This window comes from Prunus dulcis, chromosome 4 (assembly GCF_902201215.1).
Source record: "Prunus dulcis chromosome 4, ALMONDv2, whole genome shotgun sequence".
Classification (NCBI taxonomy): domain Eukaryota; kingdom Viridiplantae; phylum Streptophyta; class Magnoliopsida; order Rosales; family Rosaceae; genus Prunus; species Prunus dulcis.
In genome coordinates, this window is record NC_047653.1 from 4,341,884 (window position 1) to 4,363,308 (window position 21,425).

A 21,425-nucleotide genomic window follows, 5' to 3' on the forward strand; every position below is an offset into this window, starting at 1 on the left:
CCTAAGCATCTTGGACTATTTGAATTTTGAAGTCTCTAGAAAAGAAAAGAAAAATCTGAAACTTCAGCTTGTATATCAACATATAAATGCATTTCAATATGTTTCTATGTTAAAAAAAATACGCGTGATATTGGAAGATATTAAAAGAGAGGGTAATCCAACATAAGAACTTGATTGCATGGATGAATATTCAAAACCTTCACTATCCAGTATATGATCCAATATATGACCCATCATCTCAAACCATACTTTCCATTCGTCGTAGGCTTTCCAAAATCAATCTTCTTCCTCTTCTTCTCCTTTTTCTTTCTTCTTTTTTTTTTAATTTTAAAAAAAAAAATTTGTCACACGAGTTTGAATCCAAAATATCTTAAGCCCAACAAGTTTTGGGCCAGATTCGTATATTTCAGTAACTTTTGGGCTTACTCTCACTTGGGTTCTAAGTTCCAAGTTCCAACAGCTAACTTTGTTGGGAAAACTCTCAAATTTTAAAGCTAGTTACATAATAATGCCTACAATTAAATTACTTGGGGCCAACTACAAGTTCTGGAAATTAGATCATATCTGGTCTTCCCCAATTCACAAAATCAAGATATCCATGTTTAACCCTTAACAAATAATGGTTAAGGTGTAAATTGAGAGACATGCATGAAAAGAATAACGATTGCTGTTATCATCATTATTATGGAAATCCCTCATAATGATTGCTGATATCTTAATTATTATCAAGATAATTGAGAGACATGCATGAAAAGAATAACATTTTGGACCTTCAAAGCATTAGAGTAATATGCACGAGGTTTAGAGCTCAAATGGTTAAGAGCATTTATCCATGATTCTAAGCATTGTCATATGAAAAGACTTAAAAACATTTGCGAAGAATATGCTTGCACATACTGATGATCGTACCAGGTAGATGCATGCATGGTTTTTCAAGTTGAACTTATCAGTCCAAAATGTCAGCTTCAGGTGCCAAATAGTCACACGGTCTCTTCACTTAAATAATTGAATAGATAGACAATAAAAAACACTTGTAGAAAGGAAACAAATGAAGAGAAAAGAATAACTGCAATCGAATTGTCAGTTACATCATTCAAAACAGAGAATGCTTTTGCACACATAGCTAGACAAATAAATACATATCCGATCGAATATAGCAAATTGAAGCTGCATGACTTCAAAATGGTTAAAGCAGAAATACCAACAATTTCAGAAGGATAATAATAAGTATCATCCGATGCGGGGGAAGCATGCATGCATTCACTTCACTCACAGCTGGCCACTGCTTCTTTAGCTTCACTTTCCTGCAACAATGAAGAAGAGATACATGGATCAATTACCAAGTAGTCTAATGAACAAGGAGGTTTTCGCATAACAATAACGTTTTCTTGGTTAATGAGTGAAGATTTTGATAATAATGATGATAACAGCAATCATTATGAGGGATTTCCATTTCCTGTACAATATTACACAGAAGGTTTTTTTTTTTTTTTTTTTTTGGATGATAAGCGATAGAATATTATTGATGTAAAAAAGGTAATACAAGAAGTTTGAACTCGTCTTATACACAGAAGTTAGTCAGGCAGATATGATGCTTAATTTGAGCAATGTAAATAACAGGGAAATTGACACTTAATTCACAGTTACTTGGAAACTCTTTTGAGAGTCTTGCATGCTGTAACATGGAAATACTATAAGCATCCTATATATCATGTCTACCCAACAAAAGCAATCATCAAGAAATAACTGTCATTAGAGATCTACTGAGACCTTCCCCAGCTAGGTTAAGTTGGTGTCACCTTTAACTCAAACAATTTCCTGACAGAAGTTGATGACATTTTTAAGGTTATTACAATCTTACTGTCATCAAGCAACTCCATTCACTCTCATTTAAGTGAAGAACTCATAGGTTGGAAAACTTAAAGATCAAAAGCTGCACAACTGATATGAAGGTTTCAAGGCCTAAAATCTCACAAGTTCACAACACTATTAAAGGCAAGCATATACAGCAATCACAAACAATACAAGGATCACCACCGACATGGACTAGGTATCCGAGAAACTCTTAAGAGGATCAAGTATCCAATAACATGATCTGCCACTAGTAAAAATCCTAAGAGATATCAAGTATTGGTCTGATCCTCATTATCATGAGTTCACAAAGTCGACAGCATGAATTTCTCCTCTCTCTTCCCATGGTTAAAGCAGAATCTTGTAACTACTTGACATTAGACATTAAACCAACACTAATTTAATGAGACTGAAAAAACCAATGTAGAATGCACATAGGTGGGAGGACTAGCTTCAATCCTATTGATGAACTTGACTTGGCCTTAAGCCTGATGGCACGCATCTCCTCTCCCCACAAGTATGGGTTAGAGGGTGAGGTTGAGGGTTCAAGTTTCTTCGGCCACATGAGTTTCTTTTCCACGCAAAAAACAAAAATCATTGTGAACTCCATAGTTAAATTTGTGCTTAGCTTGTTCGATCTACTTAAACCAGTGTCACTAGCATACCTTTGAACAATCTGTTTAACTTCCTCAAAATATCACAAACAATGCAAAGCTTCTTTTACCCCTACCCTAGCTCTGAAAGCGATGCATCTACTACAATGCTAAACCAGGGATTAAGTACTTATTTATATACGACTCGAAACTCTCAATTGCGGTTCAATCCTTTACAACAATCTCCCATGCACTTGTCTAAAGTATTTTACATCTCACCATCTGAAATACTACATATCTACTCAAGAATAACCAGCTCCATCTGAAAAATTATAACATTTATTGAGGCTTATATCCTTTATTATTTGTTTTGCTCGTGCCCTAATCCTTCAATCTGGAAGGATGAAATAACCTTCTCACTGTCCTTTTTTTTCACAAATTTGTTTCCTTCCTTTAAGCAATGAACAGTTGCAATATTATTTGCCTCATATTGGCATGCCTGTATCACTTAACTAGCCAAAACTAATACAAGTATTAAAAGAAAGAAATGCAGGAAATTTTAGGAAGAAGATGCATGCTTCATCTCTTTCTTCCAACTGCCATCTTATGAGGCTTCCTAGTGTGAGGGGTTTGTTTTGTGAGAAACACTGTTATCATTGTTGTTCTTATGTCAGTGTGAGAATGTGGGTGAAGTGAAACAAACCAAGTTATAGTGATTCATGTGGTACCTTCATGTAATCAATTCAACACAAGAAGAACAGAAGAACATCTAGGAACTCCGGTCAGTACCTATGACTAGGCATCCCGATTACACATATATTCACATATTATATTTTTAGATTCTCACAGGATACACACATCACCAAAGATATTTTAGTTGTGGTATTATGGTCTCTCTCACGTGGTACGTTTAAGTGGCACCACAAGTGACTTCGAGGTTCTGATAATTCCATCCTCAAGAAGCATTTCCCAACAAAACGTAGAACATGGTAGGATGAGAATCTCAAACAAGAATTTGCAACATTAACCAATACAAAACAAAAAATTCAAATCAATTAGTTAAAAAGGTACTACTTTAGAATACTGGAAAACAATAGCTAAAGCTTTCAAGGAAGTCTAAAGAGTGAGACATAACCAAGCAAGCATTGAAAAGTTGATTTGCAAGAACTGGAAGCAAAACTTGGAGCAGGGAAAACCAAGAAGAAAGGGTATATGTTCTCTTGTCAAAGTCTCAATCTAAACAATTGACAAGTAGGTACTTGTCGAATGTGTGGTTCAGATTGATAGTTTAACACTGTAATATGTTAAATTCTCCTGACAATAGACCATTATTTGTACTTTATTATTGCTTGTGCTACCATAATTAACATAACCACTACATAGCCAGCTTTGTATTAAAAGGATGATCATATTTTACATCATTATAAGACTCAAATGATTACATGAAGCTTACTTGTTATGTAAACTTCCTATTAATGGCAGTTATTCAGATCTGCCACCTATTTGTCAAATACGGAATCACTTCAATTTGAGATAAAACCACGGAAATAATATAATGAGGCCATTGTAAAATTTAATGCTGAAATTCTTGGCTTACCGAGTACAAGCATGGATCTCAATTCTAGAGCATATGACCCCTTAAACATATTACTAATAAATTCAAAATATTCTTTAGAGAATGATGAACTAGCTTCCTTTCCAATGTTGGAAGGATCCCGAGCCTCTGCATTTGGCATCGGTGCATTTACACACATTTAAAAGAATGCAAACCATTAAATTAATCAAATGATTTTAATAAGTCTACGTCAGCAAACTTGTATGAAACTAAAAACTAATTAGTTGCACCTTATTATTTCCCCAGCAAACCGCAACCACACCCTACCTCACACTGCCAGCCATGGCTGCCACCTCCGTCTCCCTCCTCTCTCTCCCTCCCCCTCCCTCCCTCCCTATTTCGGATAAGTGGCTCTCAACAAAGCCTAGGAACTGATAATATCAAATTCTTATCTTTAATTCTATTTTCTCAACATCAAAATTACACCTGCAAAATCATAAACGACAAACCTATCTCTTCCTCACTCCATGATTGTACAATTCCATGTACATAATTCCTTCTCTCTGTTTTGCAAATCAAGGGAGAGAGAGAGAGAGAGAGAGAGAGAGAGAGAGAGAGAGAGAGAGAGGGGAGGGAGACGGAGGGGGCAGCCATGGCTGGCAATGTGGGGGAGGGAGAGAGAGAGAGATAGAGGAAGAGAAGGAGGGAGGGAGGGAAGAAGGAAGAGGGGAGGGTTGCGTTGCTGGGGAAATAATGTGGTGCAATTAATTAGTTTTTAGTTTAATACAAGTTTGTTGATGTGGACTTATTAAAATCATTAGATTAATTTAATGATTTGCATTCTTTTAAATGCGTGTAAATGCACCGATGCTAAATGCAGAGGCTCGAGATCCTTCCAACATTAGAAAGGGAGCTAGTTCATCATTCTCTAAAGAATATAATATATATATATAGGTACATATATTACCAAGAATAATGTTAGTTTTGTATCCATTACTTTCATCCCCTAAAGAGAAAAATGAGTACATGTGTATATATGTATGGCATTTGAGAAGCTTTAATTAGATCACAATTTTACACTACAAAAACCATTGTCAACTATATCAAGTGATGTTAACACAATGTGGTATATAAATATGGTAAGCCTAGTATTATTCTATACGTAAATATAAGTTCATGTTAACTATTAATTAATCACTTTAAAAATTGTGATCTCAAGCTTTCGTATATATGTAAATTATCTATTTCTCATATGTTTTAGGATTCGTTTGATAACATTTTTGGTTTTTGTTTTTTCTCAAGCAAACAAAAAAGGAAACGACATAGAAGAAAGGATAAATAGAGAAGAGCCATATGAGAAGTAGAAAGGGCTGAGACTGAATAAAACTGAAACTAAATTAACATCTACGATAAAAGATATTTTAGTTCTTTTACTCATACTTTTTCCTTACCTTTCTATCATATTTCTTCTCCATTTCTTACCGTCTTTTTTTCTCCGGTGATGATTTTTACACACCTATTTATACATTTGCATTTCTCCCTCTTATTTTTCTACTTTGTTAATTGTATAAACAAAGTAATCAAAGCATAAAAGTAAGAGGGTAAGTGCAAACCGATAAAACAAGAGTATGAAAATCGCTACTCTTTTCATAAATAGGAACTTGTTTTCCCTTTTCATAATATATATACATTTTTCTAGATTAAAGCAACTTTACTAATCCCATAACAAATTTTTCTAAAACAGAAATCCAGCGCCTGCATACGTGCATGGGCTGTACAGAGGAAAGGAACCAAAGCTGCTAGGTCTCATGGCCAGAAAACAAAAGTGCTGAAAGTTTAGCTGTCGAATCTCCATGATAATTAGCAAAAGCAACAACTCCAGGCTCCAGGCAAACATATATATACAAGTAACGGCCGACAGTGCGCCGAGCAGTTGCCATGTGGTGCAGATTGGAAGGGCAGAAAAGAACAAACTAATTAAGGATCCTAAAGCTAACCAGAAAAAGGGGCTCTGAGTGAAAAACACATGGCCCGGCCAAGTGCAGGGCAACACCTGTCAGCCATGGACTCATTACTTAGGAGATGCTAAGAGAGAAGGGAACCAACAAGAGAACAGACGAGGAGACAACCAGCCGATCCCCATTCACTCCAATCCATGCAGGAATCAAAAGCAGAGACATACAATATATTATAGGTAACACCCATAAACGCTTGGCCCAATGGCCTCACTTGTTTATGATTACCAAGAAAGCAAAACAAAGGTTCAATGCAAAACACGTAAATCCAAATAGGCAATTAGAAAAATTAAAAACAAAACAAATTAACATATATGCTGGCTAGGTTATAGCTCTAGACTGTATCCTAGCGACTCAAATATCAGGCAAAGTTTATGAAACCAAACAATGCAAGCACAGAAACAGAGAAACAAACAATGCAGCAACTAAGAAAATATTATATTATTGGGAAAAAAAAATTATGACTGTTGACGACGGTTACCAGAAAGAAGCTTAGATGGGCTGCCAATGACTGATCATGATCAAGATCAGTTCTTTGCCTTTCCCTTGTGGTCTGAATGCCGGCTTCCGTCGCCGTAGGGATGTTGCAAGCGGCGATCAAACCCAGCTGGGAACTGCTGTTGGTGCTGCTGATGGTGGTGGTGGTGGTGATGATGGTGGTTCTCCATGGTTGGAGCCGCCGCGGCTCCGATGAAGAAGGGTACATTGGATGATCCGTCTATGGGAGAAAACCTCTGAAGGTGGTGAGGCAAAAGAGACGGTGATGAGGAAGAATTGGACTGAAGGGTCCCCCTATTGAAACCAGCAAGGCCGCCGGAAGAAGAGATCGAAAAGTTGAGATTGTAGTCGCCGCCATTGCCCGGCTGCGACGACGTCGTAACGGGGATGAGGTGGTCGGGAACAAACGAGAAATGCTGAAGCTCCGGGTTGTGGTTGTGATGATGATCCCCGGACACGCTGAACGGGGACACAACCGACATTGTCTGCGGAATGGAGTTCATCCCCAACTGGATTTGACCCGAGAACCCGGACGAGTGGTGGGTTCGGGTCGACGAGGACAGCCCGAGAAGTCCGGAACTGAAGTAATCCATCGGTCCCCCTCCTCCTGCCGCTGTTGCCTTGTGGAACAAAATGGGCTCGCCGCCGCCGCCGTGGTTCTGCTGCTGATGAGCAGCTGCGGTTGGACTGTTGTTGTTGTTGCTGCTGTTGGTACCGATGCCACCAGTGAGAAGCTCGGTGAACGAAGCGCTTTGAGAAATGGAGTTGTTCAAGTTGCTGCTGTTTTGCTGGTGGTGGTGAGCAATGTGTGAAGCTGACTCGTTGCTCTCCTTCTCCTTATCCTTGGCTGCTCTCTCCCGGGCACGCTCCCGGGCCTTGACCCGGTTCACACGAATCTCGGACCGGGAGAGAGACAGCCCGGATCCCTTGCTGGTCTCGGAATTACTAGAACAAGCAGATTTGGACAGAGAAAGGTGCTGGCTTTGGTTCTGAGTCTGGTTCTGGTTCTGGTTGTGATGGTGATGATAATTGGGGTCGCCATGGCCGTGCCCCTCGAGCTCAACCTCAGCTGAATCAAACCCATGCTCGCAACTCGCCCTCTTCTCATCGCTGAGCTGCTTGGGAGTGTCAGGGAAGGAATTGTTGAGAGATGGAAGCTCAGCTATGGCGTCAGCGGCAGCTTTGATCAGCCACTCCACTGCTTTGCTGGGTTGGTCGTAACCCAGCCGATCTTGAAGATCATAGAACTGAATGGCTGTGGTTACAGACAACCGTACCCTCCGGTCTCTGAGCCCCTTTGAAGTCCACACCTTGCTGTGCCGATCTTTGCCGCCGGAGGCCCTCGAGACGCGGATGATGCGGGAGTGGTGCCACCCGCGGAGGCGGTTGCCGGCGTCCGCAGTGGCAGCCCTCTTGAGGTCTAGGCACGATGGGTCTTGATCTTCGTCGTCGGCAGCTGGGTTAGTGGCTCTGCTGCTGCCATTTCCAATTCTTGGGAACTTACAGGCTTGGGCTTGAATCTCCTCCACCTCCATATCAGTACTTTCATGCCTTTCTCAAACAAAGACTCATTCAATTTGGGGACTTTCTTGTTTTTTTTTTTTTTTTTTTTTTTTGCTTTGCAACCACCAGCTGCTCTCTAGTAATATCTATAGAGCGAGAGAGAGAGAGAGAGAGAGAGAGAGAGAAGAGGGGTTGAATTTGGGAGACTGAGTAAGTAGTATTTTAGAGAGAGAAAGAGGATGTGGTGGTGTGATGAGAGGAGTGCAGGTGGGGTTGCTGTGTCCTATGCATTGATGACGATAATTCAGAGAGGGTACTTTGGCTGTGTTGTGATAAAAAGGCCTTTTTTACGCTGGTGATATATCACGGTCCAAGTCAGGGGGCTCTCTCTCTCTCTTCTTTCTCTCTCTCCCGTCTAAAGCTTTTTGCAGTTTTGCAGAGTGCTTTCAAAAGCAAGCAGCAAACCAAAGCCTGCACAATTTAGTCTTCAGAGTCTCAGCCTCTCTCAGCCTCTCAGCCCTGCAAACCCAACAAAGCAAAACAGTCAAATTTCCTTTCCCCTTTTTTTCTTCTTTTTTTCTTCCAAATTTAAAAATGACAACAAAGAAGATAAGTACCTAATATATATATATATATATCATAAAATACAGAAGTAAAAGCCCTTTTTAATTGTACAACAAAAAGAGTCACAGACTCAGAGCTCAATGCCTAAACCTAACAAAAGGGTTTTAAAGAAGATGACCTTTAAATATAACCAAAGCAGAAAAGGAAAAAGAAAAGAAAAAAAGACCTATCCTCCCCCTTCCCTCTCCCCCATAAACCAGATTCAAGTTGAAGCACAAAAGCAGAAGCAGTAAACAGCTTCTGCTTCCTCACTATATATGCCAAGACATATTCTTGCTCCACTCTATATATATTAAGCAATAACAAACCAACAGCAACAGTGTTGGTTTAAAATATGGGGAAAAAAATTCAAACCTTGAACAATGTTGTGTGGGTTTTGATTTGGTACAGGTGTCAAAAGCTCTGATTGTTACAACTTACAAGTACAGCCAAACAAACGTAGAGCAGTGTGATTCTTTTGTCTGCAGATTCATAAGCACTTGAGATTTGAGCATCCAAAGCTCACAGATCTGCGCATTAAAACTTGATGGGATCAGTTCCTTTGCTGCAAAAACATCAATTAAAACAAAACCCTTCCCATTGCCTCCCCTTTCCCTACCTCCAAAATCTCCCAACCCCCCATGCTAGTTACAAATTTACAAATATAGGTCATAATAATAACTAGAATTAAAGCTGTAAAATTCAACCTAAACAAAGAACCAGGTTTTTTTTACACACAACTCCTGGCTGCCTGTAAAGATCAGAAACCACCATTAACTAACCTAAACAAGGAACCCAGAAACAAAAAAGTTGAAAATTTTGAGCTTTGTTTTGCATAAAGATGAAAAATTGAGTGACAAAAAGACTCACAGAAGCTACACGTGTGCTTGTGAGCTTAGAATTGGAGATGGGTTGGGAGGAGGGAGTGAGCGTGTTAGGGTTGTTGGTGTGTTTGGCGGGTAAGAAAATAACCCAGAAAAAAAAAATGGAAATGGAAAGTGGGAAATTGATGTGGAGTGGAGGGAGAGGTTCAAAAACTGAAAACTGAAAAAAGAAAAGTTGGGTTTTTAAAGGGTTAGGTGGTTGAAGTGATGAACAGTGAAGAGGAAGAAGTGAAGGAGGAGAGAGAGAGAGTGAGAGAGTTGGTTTGCTTCTTCCCCATTTGAGCAAATAACCGGGCTTATCGGGAAAGGACAGCACACAGCGCCGTTCTCTCCACTTTATAGATATACTCTCTTATCTCCTTTTTACCCCTCGTTCGCTTCCTTTTTACTCTATTACCCTTGACCTTTATTCAATTGTTAATCTACTTGGTTTTCTTGGTCGACCATATTTTAATTCCGACAAGAAAACTAGAAAAGGGCTACTAAATATAAAATTTGTAATTTCCATCATTTAGAGGAATGAGGAGCTTTGAACTAATTTAGGTCAAATGTTCCCTTCCACCCTACATAACCATTTCTATTAATATTTTCGTATTTCTCAGAACATCGATATTTCCATCAAGCTTTTAGTTTTTTTTCCCCTTTTGCTGCATATTTCCATTGAGCTTGATATTGAATAACTCAGCTGTCGAAATGCTTGCGAATACTTCAATTAATTAGCCGAAATATTGAATTTAACTGGTGGGAAATAGAGAAAAATAAACACGACACGAAGTTAAGTAAATGAACAAATGAATTATACAGAAAACAAAATAATCCCCAAGTACATAAAGGAGCAAAATGTAACTTGCAACGCAGAGTTCTACAAGATATATATATATATATAGTTATTTTTTTATCCAAAACAAAAAAAAAAAGTAATAGAAAATACATGATCTATGCACAATAATAATGTCCGAATTTCTAAAGAATTTAAATATATATATGGCTGAAGAGAACATGGCTTACCATTATTGGAGTGCAGCCCATGTTAGGAGTAAACTGTACAAATTTAGGTTGCAAAGATCTGTTCTACCAAAAAAGCTGAAAACCCATCAAGTGAAATCAGACTACTTTAGATCCCCCCTAATTAAATAAAGCAAGAAAATCTAGAGGGTTTTCTGACCCCTAAATCAGATACCACTGCTTTATACTTACATACGTACTGCCTTAGTTTTCAGCTACCACTGACATTAGCTGTCATCTAATTAGAAGCAAGTCTGCCTCCCTGCTCATCTAAATAATGTCCACACAAAAAGATTTGCCTTTGATTCCTTTTAATTGTTTCATGAATTGTGGACTGATTTGTTGGTTTTACTAGGATTTGGACTCTCTCCACACAGCTCTTAGTTGTAAAGGGTTTTTCTTTCGGTTAAGTTTCAGCGTTATCTCCTTCCTTTACCCAGCTACTTTCTTAGATATTACACTGTGTGAGTGTGATATGCATACTTTGAAATCAAGGACAACTGCTAACCAACCTTGAATCAGAGCACAGTATTGACTAAACAGTACTCTTTCCCAATTTGTGCTTAGATATGTTCAAGCAACCAACTTCACCATCTTCATCAATCGCGGTATAGCAAGAGAAAAAGTTCAGGCAGAATGAGCTGCATACAGTAAAAGGAACCGTAATTGATTAGGGTAGGAAATGGTAACATTGTAATTGTAAGTTAAGCAAGAGGGTTAATGACAGGGATGACAAAAAGGAGAGCACCTCAACACAAAGTCTCCCAAAAATGATGTGGAAAAGAAAAAAAGGAGTTTCCCACCACCCAAATGTCGAGTCGAGAACTCACTCATCCTCCCCTCCCAACCAAACTTCTCAATCAGACTTTTTAAAAAGAGTGTTTTGTGGGGGGTGGTTTATATTTAATTCAACTGATATTATGTTCAAGCAAGGATTTAAGATTTAATTAATGGGATGAAACTTATTGGTCCGTACGGGTCATGATGTGTCTCTTTCCTACGACGAGTACCCATCCTCAATATATAATTTAATTAATTATATACAAGGTGGCAGCATTTGATGCAACAGCAGAAAACCCCATTATGTAAATGTATGATCTCTTTGCTGGAAATAAAATAAAATTGCAACAGGAGAAAGCAATTATTTGGCCACTCCCCTCATCAATTGCTTTATGGTGCACCTCGAGGGCATTAAATATAAAGAATATACCATATAGTTTTTTTCTCTTATAATTTAGTTACATGTATTTTGGTGTAACAAGAGAACTGATGACATAAGTACTAATATAGTACTCTCATATGAAAAAAAATATATATATATATATGTTTGTGTGTTTGGTGAGGCAAGCAACATGACCCACATCCTTATATGCACAAGCCAACACAAATCCCTTGTGTAGGCCAATAATTTATGTGGCAAGGTTATAAATGTTGTACTATATGGACAATATATTATAATAAAAGTATTTTTTGAAACGGAATTGTGTTATCGTTTTCACATCATCATTTTTTATGCGTTCATTGCATGTCAGTATGGTGATATAAATTGTAAGTAGCAGAGCGTAATTAGAGTTTTTCTTATAATAATGTTGCATAAATGCCGGTGTGGATCAAGGTTTAATTTAGATAATGAGAGCAATGCTCAAGGCAACGTACGCCAAAATTGGTGGAGATAAGGAGGGCCTTTTTCTATTAGTGTATGTGATTTGTTAAATAAATTTGAGAAGTTTTGTATTACATACTGTCTTATGCTAAGCATAAGAAAACATCACTCTTGACTTTGACCTGTGGATTTATCTTTGGAAGTTAAAGTCAAAACTGTCCCTTTCTCTGGACTTATATCACTTGATTATATTTAACTGGATGGCACATTTCGTATTGGTAGTAAGGATAAGAAAGACACCACACTGGATTTGTCTGGTGGCCATGTTTTTTTTTTTTATTAAAGCCAGATTACAATTGTATATAAATATATATAAAATAAATATTTCATTTTCATGGCACTACGAGGTTGAGTCTTTTACATAAACACAATGTGTTGTGTGTTTTTGTGTGCGTGTCATAACTGTAGTAAATTTTTTGCTTTTGTGATCCTAACTAGGCCGGATCCATTCAGACGTGAGAAATGCGAACGGATTTCATCTCTATTCAAAATATGATTAACAATGTAATCAGTAAATTTAAAATTTCATTTTTATGACATTACACAAACACTTTTGAGAAAAGATAAAAAAAAACCTTTTAAAGACCACATATGTAATGTTCCGATAACATATTGCTACGAATAACCTAACCTACAATATCTACGCGAGCAATAGTTACGAACATCCATGGCGCATATGTAACATTTACAACCTTTTTTATTAAAAAAGAATAACCAAATTAATGTTACTAAATAAGTGAAGGGGTACAGTGTAGGCATGAGAAATCATAATTCGTGGCATTGCCATCATAGCTAGTGGCAGTACTTAGAGAAAAATGAATTAAGCAACAAAATTATTTCTTTAATTAATTTCCCTTTATTAAAACGGAATCATATTCTTTTGTTAACGTTAGACAGCTTTACAAATTAGACACATAAATTAAAAACATGAAGGAAAATAATAATAATAATAATAAGGGAAAATGGTAGGTTTTGTTGGCTATCCAAAAAAATCAGAGCAGTATGCATAGTCTCCGACAGTAATTACCAAAAAACGAAATTAGATGTACATGTTTAGATTAATTAACTGCAGAAAAGCTTGATTAATTAAGAGGGCGTGTTCTCGAAGTTCCATGCTAAATCACTTGCCGGGTAAAAAGAAGCCAACATTTGTTTAATCTTCCCCAAAAGAAAGAAAAGAATCCACTTTCTGCAGTACAAAAACAATTCCTTTATCGTTTATGAGCCATAACACTACAATATTAACATAAACAATAGATTTATAGCTCGACTGGTTAAGAATGATTATTCTTACACCGGAAGTCCTGAATTTGAATTCACACAACTTATTTAATACTAATCACTAAACAAAAACCAATTACATGTACTATTAGTTAATAATGTTAATTAAGTAATTAATTAGTTAAAGGTATAAGGTGGTGAGTGGGAGATGCAGAAAAGTGGGTTAGTTTTGAGTTGATCAAGGCAGATGAGAAGCTAAAAAGCCAAGTTGGTTTGTGTTGTGTGTGTGTGTGACAGAGACTTTGTGACACGCTCGAGAGAGAGAGAGGAGGCAGGGGCACGTGTCGTGGTTTAAAGGGAAGGGAGAAAGGAGAGGGAGAAGGAAGAGGGAAGTGTGTGTGTAATGCATCAATGCGTTGGGTGAGTAATCGATGAGTGGATGAGGAACAGAGACCAGAGCACGTGTCACGGTCTTCGTGAAACACAGCACATCCATCCTTTCCTTCCTTCAACTTCTGTTTTTCTTTCTTTCTTTCTTTGTACTTGTTTTACCTTTACTCCATTCGTAGCCTTAGTTTTTTTTTTTTCTTTCACTTTTTTCAGTTTGGAATATCAATTATTTGTGACAGCTGAAAAGAAAACTCCCCTCCTTTCAAATCAAAACCATGATAACATAATCTCACAATATAACTTGGTTCTTCATGATGTCATTCTCTTATAATAATCTAAATTATTGAGATTCATGTCCGTACCTGGGTGGGTAATTTTTGACCAAATATAAACCAATGGTTATAATTTAGTTAAGGATGCGTGGATGGGTGACTGTAGCACTATTCATTTAGATTTTTTTTTAAAAACAATTATTAGTGTGTTAATGATTAGAATTTGACCAAACATGCGTCGTTGAGTAATGAGTAAATGTAGCAGTATTCATTTAGATTTCTTAATGTTCACACATCAAATGGTCAAAATTAAGCCAAACACACAAGGCAAGTGACTGTAGTATTATCTATTTAGTAACATCATTTTTGTTGTTATCAAAGTTAGGAAGATAAGGGAAAAAAAACTCATAAACATATGACTATTTAAAAACACGCCAAAGTTCTAAACCAATCCAACTATATAGTAAACGAATATTACATTATCCTTGGGGTGTTTTAACAAGTTTTATCATAATTCTATATTCCAATATTGTTAATGATATAATAAAAACATAAAGTAAAAAAGAGAATCTTGTGTCAGCAACACTCAAGGCAACTAATTAATGAAATTTTGGGTCAAAGTTCAAACGGACATTTCATTGAATATACTTCTGAAATCATATAAATTGGATTAATGTTGGTTTCTCGATATATCATTTTCAAATTGGGATATTTCTCGAATTAATAAACTCTTTTTGTAATTATAATAATTTGACTGGATTACCAAAAAAAAAAAAAAACAAAAAAAGAAGAAGCCATGTTTGCTTGTGCTGCACTAGAGGGCTCATCGGCCAATCCGAAGCCAAGAAAAAAAGAAAACTAAAAAGCTTCTTTTAGTTTTGATGGGGCATGCGCCAAGCTTGGATGGATTATCTGCTAATCTCAGTCTTAACAAACATGCTCAATGATGTACACGCACAAGCTCACTCATTAATTAACATTATATTTATATTCTCTCCTAAATCCTAATTATATCCCCTCTGGCCATCGTACTGGATGTGCTTCTTTTTATGGCAGATTAAATATCATATCTCAATTTAATCTTTTTTTTTCTTTGAGAGCAATTCATCAAATACTAACGTAATTTATATGCACTTTTCGTATAAGACTAACAAGGCGATATTTTGATAATTATATTCTTAACACGTCTCCTTACGTGTCACTGGATGAATCGAACTTGTTGACAGTACGAGAAGAAAAATAAAAAGATCTATTTTATAATGAAATTGAAATTTCAGAAGGGGTTTCCCAATACAGAAAGAGATGTGATTAGCAAGTGAAAGCTACAAGTGGTCGGTTTACTCTTATAGCAAGCTAGAAATATTATTACATATCTCTAGCTAGATATTTTGAGTTTGGTAGAGAGATAAAATCCAAGCCTAGAAGTTTGACTATTTTTTCCACAGGCTCAGGGGCTTTTTTCTCCTGCTTTCGTGCAGTCAAAAATGGACCATGCATTTGGCTGCCTGCCTGATTAGAACTTGCTTTGCTTTGCTTTCAAAACCATGACCCATGACAAGTCAAACACTCAAATGACAGAGATGCATAAATCACATTCAACTGAGGTAGCGTATAGCTGTAACAATCTTTCTTTTAATAAAAATAAAAAAAAGTTTAGGTAGATATTGTTTACTCTCACCATTACGCTAAAGCAAACATACAATTTCGAGTCGAAAAAACTTAAGTGTGACATCTAACTACTAACTGCCACCGATATGAATTTATATAAGAAATTACAAATCATGCACTAATGAGGACTGCTGGCACCAAAATTCGAACATTAGTGGTGTCACATCTCGGGATAGGCTCTGCCGTAGTACGATATTATCCTCTTTGAGCTCTCCTCTCTGCCCTCACGGTTTTGTTTTTGGGAACTCACGAGCAACTTCCTAGTGGGTCACCCATCCTGGGATTGCTCTAACCCCAACTTGCTTAACTTCGGAGTACCCATGACTCCGAAGTCAGTGAGCTCTTAAAGGTCTCGTGCTAGATGAAAGCGGGCATGTACATATAAGGCATATCAACCCCTCTCCGTTGGTAGATTTGAGATGTTACAATCCACTCCCCTTAGGGGCCCGATGTCCTCGTCGATACACTCGCACCATACGGCAGAGTGGCTCTGATACCAAATTGACAGAATTCGTCTCGAATTCCGAAGAATTTGGGGCTGGTCATGTCAAGTGGAGCTACTCAAGTACGTTATCAACTCAATTAACCTTAACAATCTTTTTAAGGCAATTAACAATCTTTTTAAGGCAAGCTTGTTGCTCTAGTTCAATTTGACCTAAAAAGTCTAGGTTGACTCTTCTCATTTTTACTTTCCACGTTGTGTTTTCTCTCTTGTTGTAGAAAATGGTGGGTTAGATTTCCATAATTCGTTAAAGATTTTCTGCTCAAACAAATTTTGACCCCAATCTTTCCCCTTTTATGTCCATCTATTTTTTCGTTTCTTATTTTTATGAATTCTGTTTTTAAATCTCAATATTTTAACTTTTATTAATTGTCTAGTTATGTTCACAAAATTCTTATGATTGACGATTTCGATTCGATTAACAAACATAATATGTCTAATTTTCTGAGGAGATAATATTTTCTTAGTTATATACGTTATTTGCATTGCATGCAATAATAGCAATAAAAAGAAACCATTTGCAATAGGTAACCATCCTTTTCCGTGGGTTTATTTTCCCACTTAAAAGGCTAAGAGATAATCAATTAGTTATCAACAAATTCACCAACCTCATGATTACAACAAATTGTTGGACGAACCACCAAAACTTCATGATTATATTATATTTTACCATAATCGGATTATGTAGTTTTGGCGCCAAAGTGAACCCAAATTGGGCCCCTTATCGCCGTTGTTTTTCAGAAAAGAAGGCATAAAAAACTCTTATTGGGCTGTTAGTCAAGTTGGGCAGGAACCGCCCAAATCGGATATTCTGGTAGAAAGGATAATCTTTTTGGTGAACACCCAACATTAATCTTTTTGTCTAGCTGTTTAGTTTTTTTTTTTAATTTTATAAAGAAGAATAGCTGCTTAGTTTTTTTTTTTTTTTTTTGGATTACTGACTCCAAGCACAACAGTATCATAGGAGATTCCAATGCTGCAGACTATTCTGATAGTTTCTTATCATTGATGATGCCTCTGTATGATTAGAACAAGTCAGAATTTAAACGAGTCCAAATCCACATTCAACGAGAACAGGTAAATTTAGGCATAGCCTTCTTCCATCAAAGCTGGAGTTTCTTTTGGTTGTTTGAACTCAATACAGGTTATAATTCAGTTTGCTCTCTTGGGGATTCTATTGCCCAATTTCCATGCTTCCCTGTTTAATGCACAAGTTTCTATTTTCACAAAGCTTGGCTTTTTTCTAACGTCTTAGGCCTTTTCTCCCAGAACTTGAAGTGCAAAGCTCTAAGCTCCAGCATCTTCTCAACCTCTTCAATTGGAAGCCCCTTTGTTTCTGGTACGTAAATAAGGACAAAGATCAAGGCTACAACCGAAATGAGCCCGAATATCAGGAATGTCCAAGAAGTTCCAATTGCCTGGGTTAGGGACAGGAAGGACTGAGCAACAATGAGGTTTGAGATCCAGTTTGCAGTAGCTGCTATCCCTCCGCAAACGCCGCGATACCTTAAAGGATAGATCTCAGAATTGACAATCCACGGGACGGTGCCCATGCCAGGAGAGAAAAATATGATGTAAAGTGCCAAGCCAGTTAGTGCAAGCCAACCATATTTGCTTGGACATCCTCTTGTGTACCACAACCTGTTCTCTACATGGCAGGTATCCTTTGTTGTGTCATTTAAGATCAGACAAGCTCCAGGAAGTAGCTGCAAGATATCAACGATAACGATGATGATGATGTGTGTGAGTGTGACCATAGCAAGATAAAACAACAAAAGAAAAAAATCCTGGAAAACGACCAATGTATAGGGAAAATGTGAATTACCTTGTCAGCTTTTGAAGCACAAAACCCGCAATCTGGAGAGGAAGACTTCAAACACTTCATGCAGTCCCAAGCTGCAGAGTTTCTGGCTGAACTATAATCCGGGCAGGTGTAGTTTGTGAAGTGAGACGTTTCGATCGGGCTAACAAGAGGAGAATGGGAAGTAGTCTCATGGAAAACTGCTGATAAAAGGCCGAGTGAGATAATAACTCCACACAAACTGATGATGAGAAGCTTCTTTCTGCCAGTCCTGTCAATGAAGTATATGCTCACAATGGAGCCCAAGGTATTGAGGCCAGCAGTTACAAGTGAGAGAAGCAATGCAGTTTGATTTGATGCAATCCCTGCCAACTGAACTATGGTGGGACTGTAATACATTACTGTATTTATGCCCACAAACTGCTGGAAGACCTGAAGGCCAACACCAGCAATCAGTCCTCTTCTCACCGTTTTCGTTTTGAAGAGTTCAATAATGCTAATTTTGTTTGAAGAACCTATTTCTCGGATCTCAGTTTCTACGGACTCCTTTAAAGCTTGGATCTCTGCTTCAACCTCATCAGCTGAGTATATTCTCCTCAGTATGGTTTTGGCTTCTTCTTCCCTCCCCTGTTAGTAAGAAAGACAAGTGTTCAATATGATAAACCTAAACCAAATGTATGTATAAACATATAAGTGTTCAAGCCCTTATCATCAAGTCTTCATTGTCTTAAGAACATGTGTGTAACCTTTTGAAATACTTGATATGGAGTGCTTATATATGCATAATCTTAACACTTAATGATTAAGATCAATGGAAACTCTGCTACATATACGTATTCTTAAGTAGCTATTTCATGGAAATACAAAATACTAAAATTACTAGGCTTATAGTGCAAAAATAGAACCTTGCGGAACAGCCAACGAGGAGATTCAGGAAGAAGCAGCATTAGGATGAACTGAAGCAAAGCTGGAATTCCTGCAACACCAAGCATCCACCGCCATGTCCCGGGGGCCTAAACAAAAAACATCCACAATTTAAAGTTTAAGTGCTAAGAAGCCACTGAATAAACCAATTAAGCATGAAGAATAACACCCTTGCTTACCTTGGTGAAGGCCAAGTTGATGAGGTAAGACAGGAACTGGCCGCCAGTAATGAGAAACCCGTTGGTACTAACAAGGGCACCTCGTATTTTCGCAGGAGAAGCTTCTGAGATGTACAGAGGAGCTGTCATTGATGCCATTCCAACACCAAGTCCAACGAAAACCCGGCCAACAATGAGAAGGGCTGGGTTAGGAGCAGAGGCCATGACCACAAGACCAATGAAGAATAAGAAATCTGCTATAAGAATTGCAGTTCTTCTTCCAAACCTGTCATTCAACCATCCCCCTATTGCAGCACCAATGATGGCTCCAGCCACTGCCATGCTCACTACGCTCTCCTAAATATTTGACAACACCATGCATATTGAATGAACATCTTCACTACTTTAAATTGAATTTTTTTTTTCTGCAACTTAATGGCATGGTTACATTGAAAGAATGACATATAAACATGAACAAATCCCATCTGCACTTAACAAGTTGGCTAAATTTTCACACATCTTATTAACACTTAACAAGTTAGCTAATTTTGAGATGAAATTTATTAGTCTTTCTATTTTTTATTTTTGTGGATTGACCCAAGGTTTTGTTGGGCCCATCTTTGGCTTGATGTGCTTAATTGTAGCGGTGGAACCAATCGGGTTGTTGTTTGTTGGTCAAATTGAAGCTCAAGCAAGCATGTGTCAGGCTGAAGCATCTTTTGGACTGTCACAAACTTACACATTTAAAATAGATTAAACATAATAATTTATTCAATCTGTGCTGAGGTGCATTATTTTTGTCAACCAGCACAAGAAAATTACAAGGAGAACAAAAGATGATTGGAGTGGGAAGCAAAAGAAGAAGATAAGGAACACAACACAAGAAAGAAAACTCGGATTATGTGCTGTGTGTGTTTCACTTTCACCTCACCTGCAAGACAGTCTTTCTATCCACAGATTTGAAGTCATCTCTGATGTAAAGAAGAGCTCCTGATATCACCCCTGCATATGTTTTCCAATTTACCCACAGTTAATTCACAGTGAGTCACTGAGAGTCTGAGACACAACATAATGGCATAATATGAGAGAGAGAGAGAGAGAGAGAGAGAGAGAGAGAGAGAGAGAGAGAGAGAGAGAGAGAGAGAGCAGAGCAGAGCAGAGCATTTGAGTATTTGAGTTTTGACCTGTGTCATAGCCAAAGAGAAGGCCACCAATTCCAGCAGAGAAAGCAAGACGAAGAACATACGGGTTTTTCCAAGCCAAAGAGAAACAGTCTCTGAAGGCTGATGCATCTGCCTCTACATGTATTCCTTCCATTCCTTTACAAGAAAAAGAAAACAGAGCCAAAGGCTTAACCTTTTTCTCCTTTTCTATGAGAGAGAGGTGTACTAGGTAGCCATAAAAGGGCTGGCTGATTGTTTTGAGAGAAAGTGAAAGAAAAAACTAAGTTTGGGTTTTCCACAGAGAGAGAGAGAGAGAGAGAGAGAGAGAGAGGGAGAGAGAGGTGGATGGATAAAATTACCCAATTAATTATAAAGAAGGGAGAATTTGAATTTGAAATCTGTTCCTTTTCTTTATACACCAATATACCTTCTAACATTGATCCCATCCATTTTTTTAATATATATATATATATATTTTATGAGAGATTGATTGTAAGTGCTAATAGAGTCTTTATTTTTGGTGAGTATTAGGTATTGTACACTCATAAAATTCATTAAATTCGTATTGTCCTAAAGGGTTGTCGCCCTTAAAAAGATGCCAAAAAAAAAAAGAAAAAAAACTTGCCAAGTTATCGAAGTGCATGCAACATAAAGTCATTGACAAGTGGAAAGCCAAAATGGATAGGCTCTCAACTCCTCTGAACTGACTGACATGCATGCAATGCAACAAACTATTGCCACGTTGCCTGTTTAGAAAGGGTTTCTTCAGCATGATACTTAAAACCTAATCAGTTACAACCAACTGAGATCAGACTAATCAATAGGTGCCCAATTAGCAAACAAAACACATACATTTTATATCACTTGATTGTTTCAGGGAGTTGTTATTGACACTTTAAAAATGTTATCGTGCACTCTATTTTTACGAAAAATTGAGGGATGAAATTTCAGTCCTAAGGAAGAAAATTTTGTTGGTTTCTAACTTTGTATAAAGTGAAAAGGAAAAGAGGATTTCTGGCCAAAAAAAAAAAGAAAAGGAAAAGAGTGTCAGAGTTGGCTAGGAGTATTGCTAGTTAAATTTGAAGCGTAAGTAGGATCTAGAGGTTTCCAAATACTTTAATTTGCAGCCTTAATTTTGATGTCAAAGCACATTATC

General features: G+C 37.5%; 2 protein-coding genes across 5 annotated transcripts; both read right to left on the bottom strand.

The window, feature by feature from the left end:
• Positions 1-970: 970 nt before the first annotated feature.
• On the bottom strand, positions 971-9,808 carry LOC117624320 (transcription factor TCP2). Of its 4 annotated transcripts, none has more exons than XM_034355489.1 (5): positions 9,489-9,808; positions 9,326-9,369; positions 9,060-9,148; positions 6,496-8,534; positions 971-1,304 (listed from the first exon to the last, which is right to left on the bottom strand). In XM_034355489.1, exon 4 carries the CDS (start codon positions 8,045-8,047, stop codon positions 6,542-6,544), a length of 1,506 nt encoding a protein of 501 aa, XP_034211380.1. In that variant the 5' UTR covers positions 8,048-8,534; positions 9,060-9,148; positions 9,326-9,369; positions 9,489-9,808; the 3' UTR covers positions 971-1,304; positions 6,496-6,541. The 4 variants fall into 4 exon arrangements, with proteins under 4 accessions (XP_034211380.1, XP_034211378.1, XP_034211379.1 ...); XM_034355487.1 differs by having other exon boundaries at positions 8,994-9,148; XM_034355488.1 differs by lacking the exon at positions 9,326-9,369.
• Positions 9,809-17,197: 7,389 nt separating this feature from the next.
• On the bottom strand, positions 17,198-20,592 carry LOC117624984 (probable inositol transporter 2). The gene is made up of 6 exons (XM_034356534.1): positions 20,291-20,592; positions 20,038-20,108; positions 19,128-19,463; positions 18,930-19,037; positions 18,049-18,651; positions 17,198-17,929 (listed from the first exon to the last, which is right to left on the bottom strand). The coding sequence occupies exons 1-6, from the start codon at positions 20,421-20,423 to the stop codon at positions 17,447-17,449; spliced, it is 1,734 nt and encodes a 577-aa protein (XP_034212425.1). The 5' UTR covers positions 20,424-20,592; the 3' UTR covers positions 17,198-17,446.
• Between the last annotated feature and the right edge of the window lie 833 nt (positions 20,593-21,425).

Bases quoted from the DNA above. Each gene is read 5' to 3' on its own strand.
- LOC117624320 (XM_034355488.1), bottom strand. From the start codon at position 8,047: ATGGAGGTGGAGGAGATTCAAGCCCAAGCCTGTAAGTTCCCAAGAATT.
- LOC117624984 (XM_034356534.1), bottom strand. From the start codon at position 20,423: ATGGAAGGAATACATGTAGAGGCAGATGCATCAGCCTTCAGAGACTGT. The intron at 20,109-20,290 runs GTCAAAACTCAA...AAACATATGCAG, and splicing joins TCTCTTTGGCTATGACACAG to GGGTGATATCAGGAGCTCTT. The intron at 19,038-19,127 runs GTAAGCAAGGGT...TTTTTTGTTTAG, and splicing joins TCAACTTGGCCTTCACCAAG to GCCCCCGGGACATGGCGGTG.